Source organism: Cornus florida, unplaced genomic scaffold (assembly GCF_030987335.1).
Source record: "Cornus florida cultivar Cherokee Brave unplaced genomic scaffold, ASM3098733v1 CherokeeBrave_3.0.0_Hap2_Chr05, whole genome shotgun sequence".
Taxonomy (NCBI): Eukaryota; Viridiplantae; Streptophyta; class Magnoliopsida; order Cornales; family Cornaceae; genus Cornus; species Cornus florida.
The window spans coordinates 106,254,279-106,282,072 of record NW_026775575.1 but is presented as its reverse complement, the minus strand read 5'-3'; the positions used below and the strand labels follow the sequence as shown (position 1 = coordinate 106,282,072).

The following is a 27,794-nucleotide window of genomic DNA, read 5'->3' as shown; positions in this document are numbered from 1 at the left end:
TCATTTGAAGGAAAATAACATCACATGTGGCGTCATGTTACGATAAGAAGGGATAGACATAACCCGAAAAACAAACAGAGTCTCGAGGCTATCGTCTGGACGGGACGGTGGATATCCATCCCAAAAAACAGAGTTGCAGTGCGTCATCGTGTGCCCACTCATCTATTGCATTCATACATACTCCTGAAAACCTTCAATTTAATTCAATTCAAGAAGAAAAAACCGTAACAGAAAACCAAAGTTTCTCAAAGATAGCAATTTTTTTTTTGTGTGTGTGAAGCATATGCAATCAAAATCGAATTGAACCGAAGAAGAGCGAGAGAGTTACGAATCGAGAGGAGAGAGAATAGCAAAAAATGGCGATGCGAGACCTTGTATCGGGAGGTGCGGCTTGCGCCGTTCCTGGCTCTTCTTCTTCCTCGAATCCTCTCGGTGCTCTCGCAAACGCCCTTATTGGCTCTTCTTCTAAACCTCAGGTGCCTTCCTTTCCTTATACCATCTCTCTCCACACACACAAACACACTGCACATGTATATATCTGTTCGTAAACTGAAAATTGTTTGGAAACTAATTCAAGAAACGTATTGATAGATGCCCCTTCTAACTTTAGTTGTAGTGATTTATTAGAATTCCAGTGGGTTGAGCCCTAATTCGACCTCCTGTCACCACTTGCAGGTTTTGGGGTTTTTCTTTTTATCCTAATATAGACACACACACGAACACATATATATTCACCGCCTGTTGTTGAAATCTGGTGAAGTTTTGAACACTCCTATTAACTTGCATGCCCCAATTATGAACTTTATATTGATTCTCAACGAATTAGACATTAATCTGTGTGGATTAGCTTAGATACTGTTTGCTAGCACATTTTAATTTCTTAGTTATCTATTTGGTTAACTAAGAAAAAAAAAGGGAGTAGCAAAGTGTTTGTTTCTTTCACACTTGAGAATTACTTTAGAAAAACAAATGAAAAGGAGGAGGAAAAACAAATGCTCATTACATGTGGGTTGGCCGGCATTTTAGAAATAGTTAATTTTCTTGTGGAGCAAAAACCAAAGCAAATTATATGCTCTCAAATGCAGATAAACTGAAAATGGGTTTTGAAATGACATCTAGAAAGGTGCTTTTCTCCCAATTACATATTACAACTACCAATCGCAGCGGAAAGATATGCATTTGATTGTTAGAAGATGTTGTTTATGGCAAATTATTATTAGGCTGATTTTAAAATTTATCATTCCATACCTTTCTTGCATTTGTATATCTTAAACATCAGCAAAACTAAAAGATGCACTTCAGTACAGCATCACCTTTGGGGAGTATGAAAGTCGTGACCATGCACATGTATTTTATAGTACAAGGCATTTTTTCATAATGTAGCAGGATTTTCTTCTTTGGTCTACTGGCAGTTGCTGAAGACATAGTTATCATTCATATGACATATTGATTGACCAAGCAGGAAAGGCTGCCGGAGATTCCTACTGCAACAACCACAACTTCTGATGGCAATTTTTACTCGGGGACTGATGTGACAGCACTCCCAGGTTCAGAGTTAGATATTCCATTACAGCCCAATGCCCAGGTTTGATCTTATTCTTCTCCAAATTTTGTTTCTGTATTGTGCAAGATTACTGTTGCCAATATACATTTATGTCAGGGATCAGAATTCTTTCGGGGATTCCACTCTGCAGATCAGAGTAGATATGCAGATGTTTGGGATGAGATACAGAATCCACTAGGTCCTCATTCTCAGGGAAGAGACAGTCTAACCAACTTTCCAGTGTTTGAGCACACACAAGGAGTTAATACTCAGCTTCAACCGAATTTGGATGGTAACATTGAAACCTCTCTATTCCTGTGCAAATTTTGGATTTGAATGTTAGAGTTCATCTTCCTTTTTCACACTAAAGTGTTATCCAATTATATTGCTTGTTAGCAAGACAGGAATATTAGTAGGATTTTTATTATGTTTCTGACTATAAAGTCTCATGCTTGACATTCCATATGAATGATTTTCTTTTTCCTTTTTTCCCTCCTTTCTGAGGAACTTGACAGTCAGGTTTTGCCAAATTAGACTGTTTTCATACTTAATATACACTTAAAACGACTAATTTTCTATTTATAGAAAAAGAGAACGGTTTTGAATCAAAATTAACATTTGGATTCTTTTGGTATTTTTAATTATTCAAGAAAAATAATCGAAATTACTCTTTCTTCTGGGTTACTGCAAAAAGTTTGCCTTGGAACGGAAAAAGTTGAAAGTAATATCAAGAGTTATTGTGTTCATAAAAAAAAAAAAAAAAAACCTAAAAATAGATCCAAATGCAACCTTATGTTATTGGATTCAAATTATTGGTAAAGGCTTTTAATTTATTTTCATTTCTCTAATATGAGCATATCCATAATATGTGTGCAACATGTTAAAAAATCTATGCTTAGATGAGTTATATTTGTTTTATTCCTTGTCATTTGTTTTCTCCTTTGGGCATATAGCCCATAACGGAGCAGTTTTAATCAAGAATAGGAATATAGTGTGTACTTGGTGGCTTGGTCATCGAAATTTTACGCAAGGTGAAAAGAGATTGGCCATGTAAATGTGCTTTTAAGCTACTTCATTAAAAAAAAAAGAAAAAAAGAAAAAAGAAATAAAAAAAATGAAAATGACATCCCAGTTTAATTTAGTTGGGAAACAACAAAAGAAGCTAGTTATTAGCAAGCAAATAGAGTTTTCAAACTCGCGTTAGAGTTTCAGGCCTAATTGTTACTTCATGAAAGGCAGGCGTTACTGGCTGAAAGTTGTGCTTGTTCATAATAAATGGTCTGGACACTTGATATTTGGTTATTGACAATGGATCATAGATGTGTACAACTTTGAAACCCCTTTTATGAGTTTAAATTTATTATTATTACTTTTTAACTCCTTCCTGTATTGCAGGGCCACCACAAAGAGTGCTGTCAAGTTTTTTGCATTCATTTGTTAACAGTAGCCGTGGTGGTATTCCTTTTCATCCTACTTCACTTCCAGTATTAGGATTATCTGAAGGTGACAAGCAATGCATACGCGATCGCAGCAGTATCATGGCTCGACACTTTTTTGCTGATAAGAACGAAGATTTTATTAATTCACAGGTCTTATGCTCATGCTTAATCTAAAAGCTGCATGTGATTTTCTGCATCTGGAAGCTGTTGAATTTTCAATATCCCTTTTTTTTTTTGGGTAATAGTACTTGCAATTCTCAAGCTTCTAGTTGGGACTTGCAAACCCCAAGCTCATATAATTCTCTCTCTACCCATAAATCCCTTCTAACCCCGTCTCCCTCTTCACTTAATGAGCGAGCTGGAGTTTGACAGCTTGTGGTATGGATTCTGATCTTATTTACCCATTCTATGTTTCATGTGGGGTACTTTGACCAGACTTGTAAAATTGTATCAAATTGCTGCATTTTTTTGGGTAGTTTGACTGGCTCTGTTGTTTGATCTGTATTTGTGACCTTATCTGGTTGTTTTACATTCTAGGTAAATGCATTGTTATGTTCCTTAGATATTGATAATGATATTCGGGCTAAGGGGCCTCTGCCTGGGAGATTCCGTGAGATGGAAGAGTACTGGAACGAGTCCCAAGGCATGCTTAAACCGGCTCATCCTACAGATGGATGGGTTGCTGAATATACACAAGCCAGAGTGGAACATGGTAACCCTAATTCTTGGGCCCAGTCGTTTGAACAGCAATACGGCGTTAATGGTTGGGCTTCTGAATTTGAGCATGTAAGTAATTAGTTGTACAATTTGCATGGCTGGAAGCCCGAAACCATCTTGCTTAACATAAATTTCTACTTCAATTTTGTTGTTTAACTCACTTGGCAATTAATGGTACTTGTTTTGTTTGTACAGGAACAATCTCAGTTGACATCGGTAGATAGAATGAGAGGTGCAAATATTTCAAACTTAGCTGCTATGGAGCAGACTCGTATGCTGGCGCACACATTATCTCAAAATGATGACCCCAAATTCCAGGTTTTATGCTCTATCATTATGTTGGTTCTTCATAAATTAATCACATGGTGTGCATATACATAATATTCTCTGATTCTTGTGTGGTGGATATTGGAAAATGACATAAAAGTCTTTCAGAATCATAGCTGTTTTGTTGAAGAACACATATTCATTTATGTACCCGTAACTGGCTGAACTTAATTTATGGAGGGTGTTTCCCTCATAATCAGCCTGCTGGCATCTGTAGTAAGTTATGGGAGTATTTGTGATTCTTAAAGGTTCAATCATTCATCTTCTTCAGAACTAGCACTTGATTTTGATTTTTTTTATTGCACGTTTAGGTAGCCCATCTTCTGGTCAGTCCGTTTAAAAATTTATAGGTATGTTGATCGTTTAGTTGTTGACGTAGGCAATAAATATGACGAGATCTATGATTGAAGATGATCATTAATCCTATTGTGAGACCATCAGAGATCTATCTCTCTCTCTCTTTCTCTATATGTATATATACTGGTTAATAGAAAACCATTGGAAACTAGATGGACAACCTGTTGAATAACATTTGATCAAGATGTAACTACTTATGCAGTCAAATCCAAATAAATGCACGTTGTAACATAACGGTCAAACATATAAAATAATCCTATGCATCATGGACTTCTTCATTGTTTATATATTAATGTTCTATTGTCTATTTGATTTTGACTGTTTTGTTAAAAATTCATCACATTTTTTGGGGCATGCAGAATTCAAAATTCCTCCAGTTTGTGTCTAAGATGAGTCGTGGCGAAGTTATTATCGAGGATAATCAAGTCAAACCAGCTGCATTACCTGCAGTTGGGGATTGGGCATCAGAATATCAACAACAGTTTGATGGAGGTCATACATGGGCCGACCAGTTTGTGCATAATGAGGTAAGTAAGCTTGGTGTACTTATTTAGTTCTTTTGACAAGTTATTGACTTCTTGTTGTTAATTACAAAGTTCAGTGATACTGCTTTCTCACTTAATGCCAAAACATACATCTTGGTACAAAGCCATGTTTTTTTAGTAATAAGGTTGCCAATCCTCATGATTGACGAGTGCATCTATCCCTATTCTACGGGATAATTTTTGGTGTTAGAATTCAGGGCACGTTTTATGGCAAGAGTTAGGAGCAATTTCATGTTCTTGTTTGGGTCTTTGAGTAGCATGCAATTAAGAAAGCTTGAGTTTTGGTTTCCTTTTTACTCTCTCTGGAGCGCTTTAGCTGGGTATCTCTTTCATTGGTTTTAGAAAAAATCAATTCACTTGTAATCTCTCTTAAAAATTTGTTCTTTGTCTTTTCCAGTGGATGTGGTCCTATTGGTGGTTGAATCATGTTGATTCCTTATGTTTATGTTTTTTCTTTTGCCTTAACATTTACATATTCTTAATTTGCCAATAAAACCAGAATAGGATATAAGCTTCCGTGAGAGCAGCGGTATCCTTGTCTATTAGGACAGAGGGTGGGGGATCTGCATTGGTTTTGATGAGAGCTATTGTTCTTTTATGCATCCGATGTAATGTGATCCTCTTAGCATCAGGAAATGTTGTGCATTGATCTAGGTCCATTAGTTGTGTATTATTTTTCTAAAAAATTACTAAGAAATATATATTGCTAGCTGTAAGAGATACAATCAGATTGAAAAGATTTATGAGTTTGTTAATCAGCCATGTAGCTTTATTAATCTAGGTCCATTTACATTGTATACTTCAATTATTCTGGTTGAATATTTGAACTGAACTGTTGCTCTCTCTGTTAACATCCGAAGGACATGGACAAGAAACAAATTTTGATTATATTAATCTGTACTATTACTGTTAATGAGTTTGCTTTTGACAAATTGCACCGTTGTAGTTTTTGCTTTTAAATTAATCAGTGTTATGGTCAGTTCTGCGGCTTCTGCCTCCAGTGGCAAATATTTGCTGCCTAAATTCATTGTGGTTTTCAGCTTTCTCATGGACCTGATAGGTGGGTGAATGAGTTCGCTGCTGAACGTGAGCAACATGGATCAGTTGATGATCAGTGGGTCAATGAATTTTCCAAGTTGCATGTTCAGGGCTGGGTAGAAGAGTTTGGGCAGCAGGTTGGTGAAGGGGCATTGGGGGATAGTTCTGCTGACAACTGGGCAAATGCATATGATGAGTAAGTCCAGCGACTCTAAAACTGGGACAAAGGGATTTAGTTTAGTATTTTTCACATTATCAATCCCTTAGATGTTCCCACATACACTTTTATTCCCTTTTAAAACAAGCAGCATGCTCCACAGGTTGAGTGATTACATCGCACAAATGAGATTATTGATTTGGACCATCCTGCTTAAAATTGAAATGTCAGCAGCCATTCTTATGTTAATTGCTTATTCAAACATGGAAAAAGTTAAGGAGTGAAAAATAAATGGTGGATTCAGTATTTGCATGAGTTATAAAGAAGAGTCAAACTTTTCCTTTAATTATTATTATTTTTTAGGTCATGTCCTGTTCTTCTCAAGGACATTGCCATCTTTTTGGGTCCTTGATAAGTATGGCAATCCATCTCGTTGTTGACTTGACCTTTTTGCCAGTTTGTAGCTGATTCTTCTTTTTCCCGCCCCTTTATTTTTCTATTCCTTTCTTGTAATGATATTTCCATGTTTGCTCTTCAACAACAATTGTGTTTCACTTCACAAAATCCTGATGCAACAATTTACATATTCTCATTTGTCTTCTGACGTTGGGTTCATGCTGGAGAAGACTTTTTGTTGACTTGATTTCTTATTAATAATATTCTCAAACCTAGAATACTGAGTTCTATATCTTCTTTGTAATTGCATTAAACCATTTTCGTAATTTATATACAGGTTCTTAAATGAGCAAGCTGTTGCCAAGCAGCAATCAGACACTTCAAGGGGGGTCTATGTCTTTTCTGATATAAATCCATATGTTGGTCACCCCAATCCCTTGAAAGAGGGTCAGGAGCTGTTCCGTAAAGGGCTACTGAGTGAAGCAGTGCTTGCTTTAGAGGCTGAAGTTATGAAAAATCCTGACAATGCTGAAGGTTGGAGGTTACTTGGAATAGCCCATGCTGAGAATGATGACGACCAACAGGTCATAATTTGTGCATTGAGCTCCTCTGCTTATATTTCCTGTGTGCATTGATTTGAAATTTTTTATGTATTATCTTCCTATGCCCACATGCAGTCAAAACCTCATACATTCATGCAGTGAAAGACCCGGAAATTCAAATTTTTTTATTATTATTTTTGTTTGGGTTGGGGGGGGGGGGGGGGGGGGGTGGTTGCTCTTGAAGAATAACAAGATAAAAAATCTTATCTTCAATTTTTTTAACAAAATAATAAATATAAGAACTTAAATTTGATTGATAATATCTTTGTTTATTATATTTACGAGTGGATGGGGTGCAGATGCTGGAGAGTGAGAAAATGAGAGTGAAAGAGAGAGTAGATTACCATGAATGTAGGGCAGTAGAGAGTGAAGAAAAGAGAGAGAGAGCTAATAACTTTGCTTCCCTTTGGACCCAAAAATATCGGTGGGGGCAAGAATACATAGTGGGGTATTTTAAAAAATTGAGCAGGGGGGCATTTTTAAGATTCTAAACAAAATTATAGGTAGTAATGTAAATAAAAAAACGCCCCCACAGGGTCCTTGGTAGATCAATGCCTGTTTTCATGGATTAATTTTCAGTTGTTTAGACAACAAGCAATGATTTGGATACATATTAAACTAGTTCTTAATATATATAAATTTTAGCATTATTTGAATTTTTTCCAGAAAGAATTAATTTTATAGTATCTATGAGTTGACATCTTGGTGCGATCATAGTAGCTTTATTGCACCGGATCCCATCTGAACTCAGAAGTTATGCGTTTTTGGGTGAGAGTGGTACTAGAATGGGTGACCCCCTTTTGCACCCGTTGTCTGGCGTTTTTACTAATCAAAAAAAGGAAAAAAAAGAAAGAAAGAAGAGTTGACTTGGAAGTGTTAGAATATTTTGGATGATAAGCTCATTATTTTATCTTTTTCGGATGGAGATGAAAAATATTACTGTTTGTTTGAGTTTCTTGTATAAATAATGAAAATAAAGGGGAAAAAGCACCTCCTAACTGTACAAGCATAAGAACCAGAGGGTTGTTTACTGTAATAAGATGCATTTCCTAGAATATCTTTTGTTGGCTTTGTTTATTGAGTTTTCACTTGTACTGAGAACTATGTAGAAGCCCAAACTTGACCTTTGTGAAATGTTAAATCTCTCGAATGTTGTTACGGATCTGTTCTTTTATCATCTTATGCTGAGAGTTGTACTATGTACTACTTTATCAATTTCAAAGATTTTAGTGTAATTTAAAGCTGATGCTTGTATCAAAGCTCTATTACCTTATATTTGTAGGTTTATATGTTTTTTCATCTCTCTTTTTTACAATGGAGTTTGACTATTTGGCTTTTTACGTAGAATGATTTGACTCAATTGAACCAAACAAAGCCTAATAGAGTAATATATATGCTACAGCTAAAACCTGCATCACATCTGTTGAAATGGTGAAATTTCTTAGGTTGTAGTGGAGATCTTGACTATAGATATTGGACTTTCTTACAACTATTGCACTCCCTTATTTGTGGTGGAAATTCTGCTTCACAGGCTATTGCATCAATGATGCGTGCACAGGAGGTTGATTCGACAAACTTGGAAGTGCTTCTTGCTCTTGGTGTGAGTCATACAAATGGTTAGTAATTGATTCATGTGCACAACAATTTGATTCTGTTTCTGCAAACATATTTAATATTCAAGCAAGAAATTACAAATAAAAACTTTAAATAAATCTGGCTGTTTGTAATTTTAAGTTTCTTGGAATAGATATTTGCAAGAATTACAATGTATTAATTATAGCTTTATGATGGACACTCAAACAGTCAAATATCTTTGCATAATTTCAGAGTTGGAACAAGCAGCTGCTTTAAAGTACTTATATAGTTGGTTACGTCATCACCCAAAGTATGGAACAATTGCCCCTGCGGAATTGTCTGATTCTCTGTACTATGCTGATGTACGTATCCTTGTTACGACTCTCTCTCTCTCTCTCACACAAAAAACTGTAGAATTTCTGTTGATGTTTGGTGTTTCTAAGGGCAGATCGTAGATAATAGATCTCAAGGGATTCCTTGTCAGTCTCTCCTGTTAACTGTACAGTACAAATTTCTACAGAGACACACAACTTGTTGCTCTTATCATTCATTTGAAATCTCACTTTCGGTTGTCACATACAGGTTACTAGATCATTCAATGATGCTGCCCAAATGTCACCTGAGGATGCTGATGTACACATAGTGCTTGGTGTCTTATACAACTTATCCAGAGATTATGACAAAGCTATTGAATCCTTTAAGACAGCTTTAAAACTCAAGCCGCGAGATTACTCTCTTTGGAACAAGCTAGGTGCAACACAAGCTAACAGTATTCAGAGTGCTGATGCAATATTGGCTTATCAACAGGTACTCCCTATTTTAAAAGCAGTTCTACTATTGGAGTATTTTGGTTGTCATGTGAAAATTGAATCAGCAACTCATTTACTTTTCATATGCCATTTATACACAAAAGTAGTTGGATGCAATTGTTATATAGTAACTTAAATGCAATCAAAATATATCACTTGGTGATTAAATGGAGAAAAAAAAAAAAAAAAAATGAAAAATAGATGGCATTGGCGATCCATCGTCGCTTAAGAAGATGGTGATATCGATGATTAAATTTCAAAACCATTTCCTTCGCCACTACTTTCATTAAAGCAAATAGTGGTTTAGGCTGTTGAGTGGAGTCTGGAGGTCGTCTTTCTCACGGAAAGACATGTTTCTTTGTGACCTCTCCATCTCCGCATGCAGTACGCTGAGTTTCATTGTGCCTCAAGGACGCAACACTATCCATGCCTCAAATGTTGTTGGTCATTCTGCCTGTCAATTGTATATTTACTGTGCTAGCACTTACGCGGTCCTACTCATACAGTCTAGAGTCTAAATCGTATATTCATTCCCTTTCAGAAACTATAGTCATTACTGCATCTCCTTTTGGATTAGGTTCCCATCTTTTCCCTTACCGCCTTTACATTTTCCAGTTTTAACTAATTTACTTCATTCCATCTCTTACTTCTCAGGCACTAGATTTGAAGCCAAATTATGTTCGTGCATGGGCGAATATGGGCATTAGTTATGCCAACCAGGTTATTTCAATGCTTTTTTCTTCAGTGTTATTATTATCTTGGCATTTGCTGAATACTTTCATGTCCTGTTCTGGCTTCTTTCCTATTTCTGAGGTGTTGGGTACTGATATATGAAGTTTTTGTTATTAGTGCATGTGCGCTAGAAATTTTTGACAGAAACTGACTGTTGAATAATTTTTATAAAAATAGGGAGGCTCTACTGACACTCCATAGTAAGCCTCTTGGACTTCACCAGTTACTTTTATTAATTAAAAGTCAAAATTATCCTTCTTAACTAAATCCATCTTTTGATGGTGCAGGACTTACAATGCGACCTCTAACACATGACCAAATTTGATCCCACCACACTTCTGCTGTGTATGCAGTAGCACTGTCACAGTCCAAATCATCATAACAATTTGTTAGTTTTTATCACTTCACTTGTGGCAATTCATGTCATCTTTTGCAACTTGCCACCTCTATTCATGAAAACCAAATCCTTTGTCATCTACATCTCCTTTTTCATTCTTTGCAATCATATCACCATCAATAATGGGCCAAAAAACTCTATTTGAGTTTTAGGATTACTTACTTTTCAAGCTCCTCTTCGCAACCTTGCTCAACTACTTTCACTGGCTCTCTCATAAAATTGTAACAGTAAAATTGAATTTGCTAAGGATTGAATGACTTTATAAGAATTTCATAAATTTTGTAATGATGTAAATTGGAGTGTTCTTTTATTTAGTTCTCTGTTAAAAGATCAGATCAAGGTGTGTGGTTATGGTAAGAAGAAATTTGTTGTGATGGTGGGTGGGATAGTGGACAGGTGTAACGGGCTGGGCGCTTGACATCCGATCCAAAGGCTTAAGCTGTAGGGTGGTGCTGCCTATCCACTCTTATAAGTGTAAGACCCTCTCCATCCATATCCCGTGTGGGACAAGACCCCTTGTTACAACAGGGACCATGACCAATAGTAGCAGGCCCAATACATGCTGAGAACACTATTTTTCTGATTCTTTATTTACAAAAATGAGGGAAGGCCATTTTGAAAACCCTAGTAATTTGGACCATGTGATTAAGAAAGGTGAATGGATATCGGGGATGTTTATTGAACAAGTTTGAAACTAATGGTTCTGTTCTTCGGTGTGTTGTATGTTAAGTGTACTTTAGATTGAACTTGTGAATGCCTTAATCTTGATTGCAGAGGTTGGTGTAGAAGGTAAAACAGCAAACTTGGGGTTTATTCTTCTAGCTGTTTCGCAGAGAGTAAGAAATTTCGTTTTTTTGAGATGGAAGAATTCAACGGGAGAGAAAATATAGGATCCAGAGCTACGTATGGCTGAAGAAATGACTTTAAGGGAAATTTATCGTTCCATTTATAGGGTAGTAGGGGCAGATGCCAGAAGCTCTTATTGAAGTGCTAATGGTTCTATCCTGGAAGGATACTGTGAGCAATGATTTAAGTGCGTAGTTGATATACACCATAAAGGAAGAAAGGTGGAAGAGGTTGATGTGATCAGATTGGATGGACCTCCGAGGAACATGAAAAATTATTATGTTTTACTTGATATTTGAATATGGAAGTTGGGTCATGCCGATTGGAATTTTTTCTTTAGTTGGTTTAATGGTTGTGGAATCGCCCTGGTCAGGGAATTGTTTAACATAAATGATTGTTATAATGCTTTGAAGTGATAACAGAACCTTGATTACGGTCTTGTCTGAACAATAAATCTCATCCAATATCGCCAAAGCTATGAAGTTAGTTCCATTTTTTATCCCCTCTAGCCATCAGTGCATTGAATATGCAATTTATTTAATTTTTTAAACACAGGGTATGTACGAGGATTCTATTCGTTACTATGTCCGTGCACTCGCGATGAATCCAAAGGCAGATAATGCCTGGCAATATTTGAGAATTTCTTTGAGGTATTTGATTCGAAACTTGAACTTTTTCATTGCATTCAAGCAACTCAACTACAAGTCATAAATCCTTTTCATGATTTTCTTCTGTAGCTGTGCTTCTCGGAATGACATGCTGGAAGCTTGCGACTCCCGGAATCTTGACGTTCTCCAGAAAGAGTTCCCACTTTGATATATTTATTTTTGGGAATGTTGGATAAAACAATGGGCTCTGCTGCATAGATGTTGCGAAGCTACCTCAATGTCTTGGTGATTGGCAAGGAGGACTCGGTCCAGGCTGATGACTTTAATCTTAATTTTTATTTCAAATTAAGGTTCTATATCTTGCTGTGTTTGTCCGACTGAATGACACCGCTTCGGTTTTGGTAGAACGTCCTAGAGAATTTGAAGACCAAATATAAGCTAATCTCGTTCCTTAAAATTTGATTCAATGAAATTGTATAATTGAGCCCCAACACTGACTATAGGGGTATAGTTGTTTAAACCAAACAGGAATATATGAATAAAAATTTATTGCATGTTAGAAAAGCTAAAAAAAACAAGAAATAGTGAATAAAAGATGGAAGGTTGTCCAAATAAATGCTATTTGATATATTGAATTTTTTTAATGTTGGCTTAAATACATTCAGATGGAGAAAGTTTGCATGTATGATTGCATGATTTCTAATTTTTTGAATACAAACAAACTGCAAATGAAAATTGGTGTGCAACAGAGACCTTGCTTTTACTTTTAGGTGCCCGTCTAAAGTCGTCCTTGTGCAAATTGGAATTTGGAAGCAGTTTTTATGTTTGCGATGTTTGATGATACACAAACCTTTTAGTCACGGAGTGAAGAATTAGAATTTGATCACAGAAATTAGGCATATATCTTACACAGTCACGCCTATACATATTAAGTACTTCATCTACTATGACATATTATTATTATGTATGAACCACGAAACGATTCTTCTTCAGACTGCAGGAGATACCGTGTTCCATCAACTCTTTGCGTGACCCACCTAACCTTCCTTGTCAATCCCACATGTGCACCGCATCCAAGATCTCAGACTTTGCATGTGTGAAGACCCACGTGTGTAAATTAAAATTCGTAAGATGGGGTAATGTACTCTCTGAATCAACTAAAAAAATTTGAAATTATGCTCCCAATGGGGGTGGTGTGCCTTGATGCTTTTAAAAGTTCAACTTGTTTCAAACTTTATTATTATTATTATTTTTTTAAAATTTTTGGTAAAGGGTAAGTTAAAACTTGTTTCAAACTTTTCAGTGAAGAGTTTTCTTCAATACTCGAAATGATTTATCATGGTCATAATATTTTTCTTGAGCTCTGATACCAAATTTTGTTAAAGTAAACTGTGAAATAGGTAAAATTTAATTTTAATATGAAAAGGTTAAAATACCTATTTGTAAATAGGTTGTTCTACTTAGAAATTTTACACTTCTAGTCAATTACAATCTTGACATGCAAGCAAAAAATTGACACATTAATTTACTTACATGTCAGATTGTGATTGACCCGTTGACCATGTAATTGTATATATACAAAATAGAGATTAATAATTTTGAGCCTTATGTCACGCTTTGCAACAAGAGGTTACGCCACGCAGACGTCCAATAGGATATGACATGGTAGCCTGCATGGACCGCGAACATTCTAGACTTCTCTACACTAAGGAGCCTTTCGAAATTCGATCTCTAGAACCTTGTAGAACTGTCTAGATTTGTGTATATATGTATAGAGTTTTCTAGATTATTCTAGACTTGTATAGAGCATTATTTGGAGGATTCTAGATTCATGTTCTAGACCTCACATTTGTACATATCTAAAATGTTCTTGTAAGGGTCAAAGGCTTATATAAGGAGGTGAGGGCTCATTTGCTCATCACCAAGCAACCTGAGTTGTAATCTTCTCTCGATAGCAATACAAGTTCTTCATTCTCACAAACTTTCTCTTGCTCACTTGTCTAACTCTTTTCCTACGCACTTGTCAACAAGCAAAACACCTGTCTAGTCTCAGTATTTACTAAGCTAGCACATCCAAGTAGGTTGCTTTGGTCTTCACTAAGCTAGCACATTTAGGTAGGCTAACTTAGCACTTCAAGGGGGCTTGAACGTGTCTAAGGCTGCATTGAGCTTGAAAAGGTCCAAGTCTGTTGTTGAAAAGGCATTATATATATATATATATATATATATATATATATATAACCAATTAAATGTTAGATACCTTTCAAAAAAACTAAAATTGTTAGATTGGTTGAGAAGGATATCTTACTGCAGCTTGGTTTGGTTAAATATTGTTGAATCATGAAAGGATCATCATCTTTATATATAATTATTATTTATGTCATATTCCAACTTGATAGATTCCCATAAACCCTATCACTACTATTTATTACTCCGTACTTACTATATATGTATCATCAATTAATTAAATGAATCAAAAGTTTTAGAGCACATCAACCAGCTTATTCTGCATGTCACTAAAAATTTGAGTTTCTTGCTCTTTTTCATTTATTCTCTCCAACATACCATAAGATATAGTATCTCTCTCTCACACGCACAGGCACACGCACATGGGAAATTGTTGCATCATATTACTCAGTATCAAAGCTTCTGGCAGTTGCCTTCCTGATGGAATTGATAATTGCAACAAAGTTTGGGGTATTTAGGAGTCTAGATCCTCTGCTGTAATTCCCAACAATATATAGTGGTGATGTACACTCTTCAACATATAACAGCGGAATGAAAAAAAAAAAAAGTATATGTAAACGGGTTGAAAATAGATTAAATACCAGTGTTGAAAATCACTACAACTCACTATTACTTTTTGCACAAAACTTGTTTCACTTCTCAATCATCTAATTATACCCAAAGGAAACACACACACATATATATAGAGAGTAGCTTGAGAAGGCAAGATGAGACAAGAGAAGAGATCACTACACATTACACAAGCACACCCTTCACGCAAACAAACCTAGAGAGATCGAGAGGCTCAAGCTTTAATTTTTATTTGCATTCGCTGCGACAATGTGATAGCTAGTAGTAAGTAACATTAATTTTTAAATAATTACCCTGTTAATCAATGTTCCTTTCGTTTTAGTTATTGTAACTAATTTGTCACATCATTTTGCATATATTCCGACTTTTTTGGTGCACCGTTATTGTTTTTTTAATCACATATCACAATCAGTACAAGTAGGGAACAACAGCACAAGCTGATTACTCAAAATAAGAACAAAAGTAGTACCAGCTTTATAGTTTTAAATGGCTAGTGAAACATTATTGGCATTAAATAAAATAGGAAAAACTAACCCACCCAGAAGATAATGGCAAACAGCTCTCTAGAACAAAGATGCAATCACTTTAATTCGAATATAAAGTGATCAAATGTTCCAATCAGCTTTTGTTGCCTCTTGATCGAAAGGCTGAAATTAAGTAGATTTGGTTATAGAATCTTACATTAAAAAAAGGAAATTTAAAAGGAGGAGAAAAAAAAGTAACACTAAGATTATGTATGTTAATCATAAAATCTATATCTATTCATTCCAAGTAGCTAATAGTAGTATAGAACAGAAAATTCAGTTTCATGATCACTAGAAGAAAAACCTGAGTGAAGGTAGGTAGCTAGATGGGAATTATATAGGCAGGAGGCTAGCAATTGCAGCTGCTGTTTTCTTACAGATTTTTACATGATCATTCAGAATGCACCCATTTACGCGCATGATCAACATATATATATATATATGTACGTATGTGATATTTAGTGCCACGAAGAAACTGCGAATAGAGGTTGATTTTGCCAACCTAAGAAGAAACAATGGTTTAGACTAAAAACTTGGTAACCCTCAGAAGGATAGTGTAGCCTCAAGAGAAGCTTTGCCTGTGAAAGTGCAAAAGGGCTTAAAGAAACACCCTCAAACCCTGAGCTCCTCAACATCACCTCCCAAGACCTCAGCCTCTCATGCCTTTCCCTCCTGCCCTCTCCCTCCTCCGCCACGATATCCGAAATCTCCCTCCCGAACCACACTTGCTCCACCGTCAGCCTCTCGCCGCTGTTAGGCGGCAGAGTAGCCTCCAAGGAGTTGAAAACCGCCGCATAATGGTCCACAGCCTCAATAAACCTCTGCAAGAAAATGGGGTGGTTGTGGTTCGCTTCTCTCTCGGCCAAGGTCACCACTTTAGGGTTCATGGCCTTAATCCCATGAAGAAAAACTAGAAGATTGTCCCGGTCTTTGAGGAGTCTGTGAAGATAAAACATACAATTCACAGCTAGGGTTTCATTTGGTAGTATATATGGGGACACCATGGAGATAATGTCTTCGTCACTGATGACAAGAAGTGGGTGAAAGTAGAATTTTAGGCCGAGGGTTTGGGCGAATTTTGAGAGGCGGTCACCGGTCCTTCGGAGGGTATTAGGGTTTTTTCCGGTGGCGGTGATTCGGAGTGTGGGCGGAGGATAACGGTCGGCGATTGCCTGCATCAAAGGCGGCCATTGCACGCCGTGCATGATGTCAAAATCGAGGATGTGGATGACTGCTTGGCCTTCAATGGCTTCCAAGATTGCTTGATTGGCTGTGAGCTGACTAAACCTAATAAATGGTGTTATTTGGTTGAGTGATAGGTATGAGTCCAAGTGGGTGATGACATTAGAGGCGGTGACAGTACTAGTGGCGGAGGCCGTGACGTGGCGGTTGAGGCGGAGAGTGAGGGCTTTGGTGAACTGGTGGACTAATCTTTGGGTGGAGTCACCGTGAAGGGAAGAGTTGGCGGATAAAATGGTGAGAAGGCGGCGAGCGGCGGAGAAATCGAATTGTGAGATAAGATGAGCACAACTTATTAGTAATTGGCGCAATTGGGTTGCCGGAGATGTAATCGTCAGTGGTGGTGGTTGTTGAATATGGTGGTGGTAGTGCAAATGATGTGATGGTAATACTGGTATTTCCTCCTCTTCCTCATACTGTAAAGAAGAACTAAAAGAACCCAACATCTCTCTTACTAGCAGTACTGGAAACCCTAATCAAGGATGTTGGGATGAAACCCTAGGGAGATGTTCATATATATATATATATGTCTCTGTGTAATTGCATGTGTCTATATTTATAGAGAGAGAGAGTTAATTGTGGAGGAGATTTATGAGACTTGTGAGAGTAGCATCTATGACACAACATTATCTGCAAGAAACATGGAAGAGCTCACTCGCTGAAACTAGTAGTAGTTAGTAAAAGCAACAGTGTGTGTATGTCAGTATGTGTGTGTAAACTGTAAAGTTATAAACAGATCAATGGGGATGAAAAATGAGCCAAAGTTATTACTGTAGGGTTAGCTCCAGAGTCCAGAATGAGTTGACCTCATTTCAGTCACCACTGTATATTATAATGGAAAAAGAAATCTTGTTGTAATTCTTTTCTAATTAAAGTTCTTGAAAAATAAATAAACAAATAAATAAATATATATATATATATATATATATATATATATATTATGATCTACAGGAAGATCATGAAATGCGGCACATCATAATATAAAATATAAAAGATAAAATTAACCTAACCAACATGAACCGGATATGAGACTGACACCGACACATGCGATACGAAACGGATACATCGACATGTCAAATTTTAAAAATAAATAGGATACAAATACAGCTTGGACACGACTATATATATATATAAATATGAATTTTTATTTTTATACATCTATTGATTAATAACATTTTAAAATTTTACTGTAATTCATTTCTAATTTCTATAGTAAGAGTTGTTCTGAAATGATTTAGAAAATGAAATTATGCCATTATTGTAATAATCTTATATCATATTGCTTTACTTCTGGAATTTTTTTTAATTTTTTTATATATTTTATATTATTCCACTACTTTGTCATAATATTATTTTTGTTTTAAATGAACAAACTAGTGCCATTTTATGCTTCACTTGTCATCATATATATATATATATATATATATATATATATATATATCATGTTTCTATGTTTGGTTGGAGAGAAAGATTGAGAAGGGATGGATGCGAAGGGGGATTAAAAAACCTTCTTGTGTTTGGTTGCAGGGGAAAGAAGGGAGGGATGAAACATTCCCCATTTCATTATGTTTTTATATCCGTCCAAAATTGGGGAAAGAAGAGAAAGAAAGCAGGCTTAAAGAAAAAAAATAAATACTATAGACTTTGTTCATATTATTTTTAAGATTACTGGATAGACTTACGTCCAAAATGTCTTTGAAGTGTTGGTGAAGTACCTGAAAGTGTCTCATAAGTGTCCAAAATAATAAAATTTAATTTTTATTTATGGATAAGTATTATTTATTTTTAGAATATTAATTTTTTATTCATTCTTGAAAATTTTCAACATCCTATTGAAACAACCATTTTAACAGTCATACATATATTTTAATACGTAGAATATATATACTTTGCTTTAACTTTATTAAAAAATTAAAAAAAAAATTGAAAAACTAGAGAATTAGGTAGGAGTCCTAAACAACAAAGGGGTCAATTTTAAAAGTTAAAATTTCAATTTAGTTGAGTTAAATAAAATTATTACATATACATTGGAAACCATTATTTAGGACTAAAACACCCTCTAAACTCTTATTCCAAAAATATCAAATTATCAATCTTAAATTAAATAATTTTTTTATTCAAGAAAATTTGAAAAACAAAATTTTCGAGTTCACTTTCAACTTGGAGGGGTGATATAAATATTACAAAAAAAAAAAAATAATAATAAAATAAAAAACAACACACTGACACACACACACACATATATTTAAAAAATTTATGTGCACATAAATTTAACAGCATCTCTTAATTTATATGGGTTCAAACATGCAAGTGTTAATTTAGAAATATACAAATAATTTAATAAAAATTCATTATATAGAGAGAAATTTTCTATGCGTCTCCTAATTCATGCCAATGGTGAAAACTTTCATGTGAACAGAAAGAATATATATATATATATATATATATATAGTACACACGCAGGCACCGGAGAGGGGATCATGAAAAAACAAATGAAATGGTTGCCTCATAAATGGTACACCAGCAACCATTTCTTTATTTATATAAAAAAAAGGTAATTAATTGAGCTAAATGATTATCATCTCAAGACATGCATCAAATCACAAATATTTATATATTCCTTTCAGGGGCTAATCTTTAATTGCCGGATTTTTCATTATATTGGATTTTTTTGATTGGTTGTATAAGTTCTCATATATATGGAAGTTGTAGCAATACCATAGAAAGATCTTGTTTTCTAAATTTCTTGAGTAAAGAAATTATTCAAGAAAGTGTTTGATTTAAGGGAAATAATTTAATAGTCTAGAATAAAAGTTTGGAGAATATTTGGAACCTGAACAATAATTTTTGATGTATATGTAATTATTATACTTAAGTCAATCAAAGGGAAAAAATAAAATTTTAAAATAAACTATTTAAGATTACTAATTTCATGTAAGTGTAATTTTCTGTATAAAATAAAAAAGAAAGAATCATTATTTTTTATTTTTCATATAAAGAGGACAACATTAATACATTTTTGTTTTTTCTGGCAAACTAGTTTAGGCTGGGTTTTAGTAAATAATAATAATAATAAATTAGTTCAATTAAAAATTTAGATGGGTTTTATTGTTCTATACTTTTTTATTTTTATTTTTTATCTAACTTCACCTTGAACTTCAGATAACTATCATTTTCTCAATTTAATTCTTGGGTCAATTTTGAATTGGGCTCAGGTAGTGCGAGCATATCCAATCCAATCTGGGTTCTGGCAGGCCCAACCCACAATGATTATCTAGTCCCAAGATTATGGTTCACATTCCACATGTTGGTGATTTCATTGTGAAAATCATATTGTATACGTGTATATTTTTTGTTAGGCGCGAAAATCATGTTGGTGCCACTGCCACCAAAGTGGTCGAAAAATGAGATGCAACTGTAAGTTTGTCAATGGATCGGATTCGAATCGGATCACCAAATTCGTATTCGATTTTTTTAACTAACATATTCGGATCGTTAATGGATTGGATTGAATGTTCTAATCTATATTTTAATTGCCTCAAACTCGGATCGGATTGTATTCGGATTCAGATTAAAATCATATTCACTTAAGTCTAATTATAAGATTAGATGGACTAAAAAATTAATAATATATATATAGATACTATGGTGCATGATATAATTATGCAATCAAATTATCTAATGATAAATAATTAATATTATACATTTAATACTGTAGTAGATAACTAATGTAATGAATATATATATATATATATATATAAAATATTAATCTGATCACTACTGGATTGGATTGCCTATAATCCAAATCCGATTTGTTAATTATCGAATTTTTATTCAACCCATATCTGAATAATTGAATCGAATTCGGATCATAATCTGATCCGGTCCAAATGGACGAATTTCATTCTCACATTTTTTTTATTTGATAAAAGTGTGGCATGAGTTTGATAAATAAATAAATAAAGATGCCACACACAAAATAAAAGGATGGTTCTTTGTGTTTTTCATACAAACTGAAAGAACAATATAGCAAGGAAAGAAAAGAAAGAAAAAAAAAAAACAATATAGCATCCTTTAATAGGTGAATATGTCTTTTATCAAAGAGTTGAATAAAGTGTCCATAAACAACAAGAAAAATTAATAAATATTAATGGAATTGAGAGTGAATTAATAAGCACTTTCCAGTAAAGAGACCAAACCCAACAAGAAATTTAATAACTGTTAATGGAATTGAGAAATAAATATTAATGAAATTGAGAATTAATGAGCACTTTATAAGTTAATGGCCAAATCCAACAAGAAAAATAAATAAATATTAATGGAATTGAGAAATGAGCACTCTCCAGTAAAGAGATCAAACCCAAAAGTAAAAACAAACATAAATAAAACACTCAAAAGCACCAAGCGAGTACCTAACAAATACATTATTCTCACCTACCAACCTTCTGCATATAAAGATACTTAATTTTGTTCATTGAACAGAAGACCTTTGAAACTAACCTAAACACAGTCAAGAATTAAAGCTCATTCTGACTAAGGAACAAAAAAATCCTTACATAATTCATCCTCCTACAAATTGTATCATTATCACTAAACAAAATCTGCAACTGATCATTTTAGCAAGACATACAACAAACCTAATTGCTGCTTTCCGTTCTTGTGTATTGATGTTTGTACAAATTGTATGCACCCACTTCATGTGCATCTTGCAGCTTGGAACTTACAGAGACCTAGTTTGGCGATTTTTTGCGACCGAGGTGGGCATTGGGTGGTTCCCTTCCATCTGCTTCAGGCAACTTGAAACCCGCAGACTTTCTGTTACAGCTATAAGATGGCATTCATTCGATCTTCGAGAAAAGAAATGATTCTAATTAGATTATGAAAACAGACACAGTTCTCTCTCTGATTGTGTGTGAAAACAAATCCTCGGAGATGTTTCATAACCATTTCCTCCAACTGGCTGATCTTTTGTCGCCAGACAAGAACCTGGGAATACTTAGCAAGGTATTGACCCGGCTAATACCTTCAAGGGCTGACCATTCCTCTTCCTCAGCAGTTGAGAGGCACTCAGCCAGGCTCCTCTTAGACTCGCTCTGGCACCTCTCGGGAAGCTTTTCTTCTTTTGACTCAGAAACGGACACAATTTCACTAGTCTCTGTTGAAGCACCCCAATGCTCAAGAACAGAAGCATGAGAAGCTGAAACATCACCACTACCTGAACTCCTAGTGTCCCCATCTATTACAGGAATGCTCTGCATTGACTCTTCTGGAGTCCTAGTAGAGACATTCTCTGGTTGAGCCACATCAGCTGCGGATACATGTTCCAGAAAGAGGCATACAGCAGCACAGTCATCAATCTTGGAAGTGGGATATTTAAGCCTCCACGCTCTAGTAGCACAGTCGACAAGAGCTCTGGCTGCTGTTGCGCGACCAGGGGCTGAGGCAACGATTTCTACAGCTTCCTTATTTGAGAGGACATCCCAAACCTGTGTCAAAATGATATGAGAAATTGAAACACACATATAGGTTGATTGACTATTGGCACATATGTGGTTTGCAGGAGGGCTTTGCCTAAGCTAATGTACCCACATAAAGATGGATTTCTGACCTTATTCTACACAACGGCATAAAAGTATAAATTTTTTCAAGTGGCAACAAAATTCACTACAATGGAAGAGCAGACAATGCATATATATATATATTTTTAAAACCATTCCACTACGAATAGTCACACCAAGAATAAAATACTGAATTTCAAATTAAAAGCAGAAGAATCTTGCAAGTACACCATAACTGAATAACAAGAATTTAAGAGAAGAATACCCCATCAGTGGCAAGAACAACAAACTCGTCTTTCTCAGTAAGGCGATGGTAATAAACATCTGGTACAGAAATTAAACCAAAATCCTTTAAACAGAAGTCTCCAAAAGCTCTAGCCATTGCCAAACCAGGTGAGTCACTATTAGGCAGCCATACACGTGCAACCTCTGGCTCATCCTGCAAAGCGAAGATCCTTCCCTTGCATTGCTTGATCCTAGCGGCTTCTCCTAAACATAGAAGGCAAGTCTGTTAAATCTTTGGATATCCAAAGTGTAATCTTTTTGAGAAATCTGTTTTCAAAAGGCTTGTATTTAAAAGACTTTTGCTTTCTTCTTTTTCTACTTCCTTTCCTTTTTCTTTTGTTAGAGTATCAGCTCTAGTTAAGTGTGATCTTTTATGTGTGTGTTTGTGTGCATGAGAGAGAGAGAGAGAGAGACTTGGAAGATTGGGTTTCAAGTCAATTGTCAGCTGTACAGCAGTCAAACAGTTGTCTTTATCTCTCGTTGCCAGTATAGCTCTCGAATCACCAACATTTCCAATTATAAGATCCTGAGCCTGAAGAACCACATTTACAAATCAGTGACATAATGTGAGTTCAGTCTGAAACATCAGTTAGAATAAATAACTTTTTCTGCATTCAGTACACCGCATGCATAAAACTTCAATATGTGCTACATCTCTCGATGCATTATTCCATTTGGGATATGTTATATTTAAAATATATCCAAGAAGCTGAAGAAATATTGACCACAATTTGATCCACACACCAACCTGACTGAAAATAGGGATGTCATTTGTCTCGCTAAATTAATTGGGGGTCAGTATCCTGAATTCAACCGTTCTTTGACGATTGTAATCAAGTCAGGTCCCTAAACCGGTAAAATCAACATATTTAGCAAGAAAATTATTTCTTCCACAGAAAAATCTGCAAGTCGACAAATCAAGCAAAAAAGAGGAGACTTCCCCAACATGTTGGTGCATTAGTTCGTCTACAACATCCTCATTTCAACTACATTCATTTTGGCAACATGTTCCTTAATTGCCTATTTTTTTCAGATCTTGAATAATAGCTATCCTTATTAATGTTTTCTAAAACTTTTCCATTCGGTTAGTAAGATTCCACAGTCGCACAACACTCGGGAAGCACTTGTCCATTTCATTCACCTTATCATAATTCTATGAACAACGTCCCCAACAATATCTACATTTAAGATAGGAAATGGACCTCTTAAGTATCTTTCGGCTGTAACATTTCAATATCCCACCATATTACACATACTCTCCATTTTTAATGCGTAATTTAAACCTTTTAGATTTTTCAGCATTACTCCAATCAGGCACTTAACCCCTACTCTAGTTTTGTCAATTTAAACTCCAAATCGGCACTAGGCAGCCCAAATGATAGGTTCAATAATGTCATGGCACGAATAGCATATACAAGCGAAGTTAACAAACTATAAAGACCATCTTGCAAACGCACTAAGGATCTAAACTGAAACTTTAGAGCATATATAAATTGTTGACAATAATAGAGGTAGTGTCTAGCCAAATACTCAGCATCTACGTATAATAACTTTCCCATTAAACTCCCATAACTCTCTTAGCTACTTACTTTACTTTAAAATTTAATATTGGGTAGATAGGTTTATCAACTGGTTTGACGCTTAAAATAACTAATTCGAACAAATTGATAAGAACAAACACCTGTATGCCAACCAGTTGCTTCAGACACTAAAAATATGCAATACCAAGATATCTCAGGTGAAATGCCTGCTAAGGTAAAAAAGTGATTAACACTGTTATGCCACTCCCAACAACCTAATTGATGATTATACCTCACAATCTCACACACACACACTGCACAGTTAAATGAAAATCTGAAGTTTAACCAACCCAACTATCGAACAAGAAATGGCTACTAAAGAAAGATAAAACTCCTTATTTGACTAGAGACTAGATTTTGATTTATGCAGGCCCAGATAGTATGATCTCTCTTTCCCAAGGGCAGGTTGAGTGTTTGAGCCCTACTAGGGGCAATATTGTGGGGGTGTGTGCATTTACTTTAACTTTTGGAAAGGAAAAAGAAAAAAGAAAAAAGAAAAAAGATGTACAAAATACTAAAAGACTCAATATTTACATGCCATCTGATGGTTAATTTTTCCCATGTTTACAGAACTTCCCAATTCCTGCAATTGGCCTTAAAAGAGCACTTAGACATGCTATCTCCATTTGTTAAACTTCTCTAACTTTGTTAATCTTTTTTCTTTCCTTTCTAATTTTGAGTTATTTATGTGCTAACAGGTCCGATTAAACATTCCAGAAGACCTGTAGAAGATTTCTATGATATTCTCACTTTCTCAGTAATCCCGTCTTTTCCTTGTGCAATGTAAACTATCTCTGCCATGCATCCCCGTTTGTAGGATGGTTCAAAATGTGTATAAAACACTAACATAGAAAAATCAAACTGAAATTGCTTTAATGATTTAACAAGAAGAATCACCTGCTTTACCAGAGTAACAGCAGTTGTTCCACTGCAGAAACAGTCTATTGCTGGATGCAACCTTAATTCTTTATCCATCATCTTGAAAGCCTTAAGTATCGATTGCTTCAGTGGCAGATGCATCTCAGGGAATTTTTCGTTCTCCTCAGCCTCCAATACTTCACAACAATCTTCATCTGCAGTTTCCTCCAACTTTGTGCTTCCGCTCGCTATCCCGTTCTCACAAGGACAACTTCCATCGGTATGGGAACTAGCATTCCAATGAGTGCAAAGAAGAACAGGAAGAGAATCGCGAACTCGTCTTGCAACTAAATGACCGTAAGGACCATGACCATCAAACACTCCACAAAATATCGTATCACTTTTCGAACTGAAATTCTACAGTAGGAACATTCCAAGCAAGTCATCATTAACTGATCCAAAAGTGGAAACAAAATCATCATATTTTTAACCTAAACAAAAATAGTAAGAAGAATGGACTTTAGATTGGATAAGATTTGCCTCCCAATCCTTTATATCTTTTGGTTCTATATAATAGTGATTCTTACTTACCAAAGGAAAAAATAGTAAATAAACAGTCATGTTTATGTTATTCAAATTGTGTAAGATTCAAGAATGAAGTTTAGTCATACTACCGATAGCTAGATTTTTTCACGAACATACTAATTACAGCTTTATCAACATTACTTTAGTTTTAAATAAAGTTAACGCAAAAGCGAAAGATTAACAATAGATGTAGTTATCTTGCAATTGAAATGACTACAGAACCACAGTGAGCTAAAATTTCATCTTGCAGATGCTATGCCGGAACAGAGTTTCAGGCGCACATAGATACAGTACCAAATGCACATACAAAATAGAACAAACACCAAATGAGTAAGTGAAAGAAATGGTCGTCGGAAAATGGATTTCATACATACAATTTCTAGTAACTAACCTCCCAAACGATCATGGCGTCTTGATTAGTTCCTTTCTTACCCTGCTGTGTATGTAAGCTGGCGACGCCGCTCGCGCCGTTGACGAAAAACCTCCCGGGGATTTGATGGAGCCCGCGGCCGGCTGCGGCCAATCCGCCGCCGCCGCCACCCAACTTTCCGATGAATGAGATGAAATCACCAGAACTCGTTTTCTTTAACTTAACATCAAACCCACTCTTCTTGTTGCTAGTATTGATGTTATCATGGTTGTTCTTGCTCTTCCACCAATTATCTTCCTCTCCCTCGCGCCTCTTGCCTCCTCTTGACGAATAGCAAATACCCATTTCGATTCTAGACTCAATTCTTCACCAATCAACACAAAACAACTCAAATAATCTTAATGTTACAAAAAAAGAAAGATCCAACAGAACATGATCATGAAAACCCTAAATTTGAAAAGGATGAATACAGACAAACCCGGAGAGAGATAGCGAGAATGGAATGATTTTTGAGTAGGTGTGGTGGAAATTATGATATCTGAATTTCCATTTGTTTACTACTACTGCTACTACTTTGCTTTGGTCTACAATATTGTAATGGTGGCGTTTGACAGTGAAATTTAGGGGCAAAGCCAGGGTGATAACACGTGCAGAGGTTGAATTCATATAATTAACACATTTAACACCTTCATCTATATACTGTACCAGACACTACCACTCTGTGTGTAGACGCTCAACCATAACTTTCCTTTTTTATTAGACTACTCTCATTTGGTACTATAAGTTAAGGTCGACATTTTTAAGGCAAGAACAATTAAAATGACGACGACATGGATAAGTGATAAATTTTATCATCTATTTAAACTCAGCTCCATGTATAAAATTGAGATTCAATTCCCCTTCATTTGTTGTTTTAAATTTTAAACGGTAAACATGATTCAAAGAATTTTCATCGAAAGTTCGAGTTTAATTTAAACTTATTTCTTCGACTTTAAATTATGTTCATATTAACCAACTTAATTAGACTGCTAGAGTATACTCGAATCTCTAATAACTTAAATGTAGATCAAGTCTCGATTGAATTTAGGTTGTCAAACAGTTGTATTTAAGTTTAATCTTAATTGATGTCGGATTATAAATTTCAATTTAAGTATAGCTTGAGCAACAGAATATATATATATATATATATATATATATAATAAGACATAAGCATTGATTAAGGTTGATTCTATCAAATTATACCCTAAATAGTTCTTATTTGAAATGTTTGATATTTTAATGTAAATTAAGGCATTTTTATATTTTGATTCAAGTAACATTAATAGCCTAATGGTTACTAGTCAAGTAAAATGCATTATTAGTCTATTTAACTCGTGGTATTAGTCAATCAAGATGTTTAGGGGAGCTAATTAGTCTTAACAGAGTAATGTTTCGGTCAATTCACTATTTCAAAATTTCAACATTTATCATATTCAATGTCGTGAAAAGTTGGACTTATGTAATTGATAATAAATAAATAAAGCAGAAACAGAAAAACAGAGTTCAGAGGGATTGCTACCAAAAAAGAAAGCTTAGGAGTAAGATTAAGAATTGCAATTGCACTATCTATAATAAATTGCTAAGAAAATATAACTTATGCTCAAATCCATTGTGGATGGTAGAACAAGAAAGTGACTTAATCAGCAAGAGATGAGGTGGTCCTAAATGCCACTAACAAAGTATATGTATGTTTATAATATTTATATATATAGTATTTTTTTTTGTCCCATATTAATTGTACATCTTGATTTTATAATTTTTTAAGGGGACATATAATTAATGTATTGTTTTTTTTTTAAATTACTAAATTATCCTTTAAACATTAAATATATATAACACCAAGTTGTAAAA

The 27,794-nt window shown here is 35.1% G+C and overlaps 3 protein-coding genes across 3 annotated transcripts; 1 reads left to right on the top strand and 2 right to left on the bottom strand.

Annotated features, from left to right (window-relative positions):
• Positions 1-71: 71 nt before the first annotated feature.
• LOC132308284 (peroxisome biogenesis protein 5) lies at positions 72-12,748 on the top strand. Its single transcript, XM_059806323.1, has 15 exons — positions 72-476; positions 1,463-1,585; positions 1,661-1,835; positions 2,939-3,132; positions 3,520-3,768; positions 3,895-4,017; positions 4,743-4,910; positions 5,969-6,162; positions 6,857-7,103; positions 8,653-8,737; positions 8,949-9,058; positions 9,279-9,503; positions 10,160-10,225; positions 12,036-12,130; positions 12,218-12,748. The coding sequence occupies exons 1-15, from the start codon at positions 357-359 to the stop codon at positions 12,294-12,296; spliced, it is 2,253 nt and encodes a 750-aa protein (XP_059662306.1). The 5' UTR covers positions 72-356; the 3' UTR covers positions 12,297-12,748.
• A 2,780-nt stretch (positions 12,749-15,528) lies between these two features.
• Positions 15,529-17,174, bottom strand: LOC132310458 (scarecrow-like protein 18). Its single transcript, XM_059808629.1, has one exon. The coding sequence runs from the start codon at positions 17,112-17,114 to the stop codon at positions 15,888-15,890; it is 1,227 nt and encodes a 408-aa protein (XP_059664612.1). The 5' UTR covers positions 17,115-17,174; the 3' UTR covers positions 15,529-15,887.
• A 3,851-nt stretch (positions 17,175-21,025) lies between these two features.
• On the bottom strand, positions 21,026-26,691 carry LOC132308283 (probable protein phosphatase 2C 6). The gene is made up of 5 exons (XM_059806321.1): positions 25,926-26,691; positions 24,989-25,366; positions 22,926-23,043; positions 22,492-22,715; positions 21,026-22,154 (listed from the first exon to the last, which is right to left on the bottom strand). The coding sequence occupies exons 1-5, from the start codon at positions 26,247-26,249 to the stop codon at positions 21,606-21,608; spliced, it is 1,593 nt and encodes a 530-aa protein (XP_059662304.1). The 5' UTR covers positions 26,250-26,691; the 3' UTR covers positions 21,026-21,605.
• Between the last annotated feature and the right edge of the window lie 1,103 nt (positions 26,692-27,794).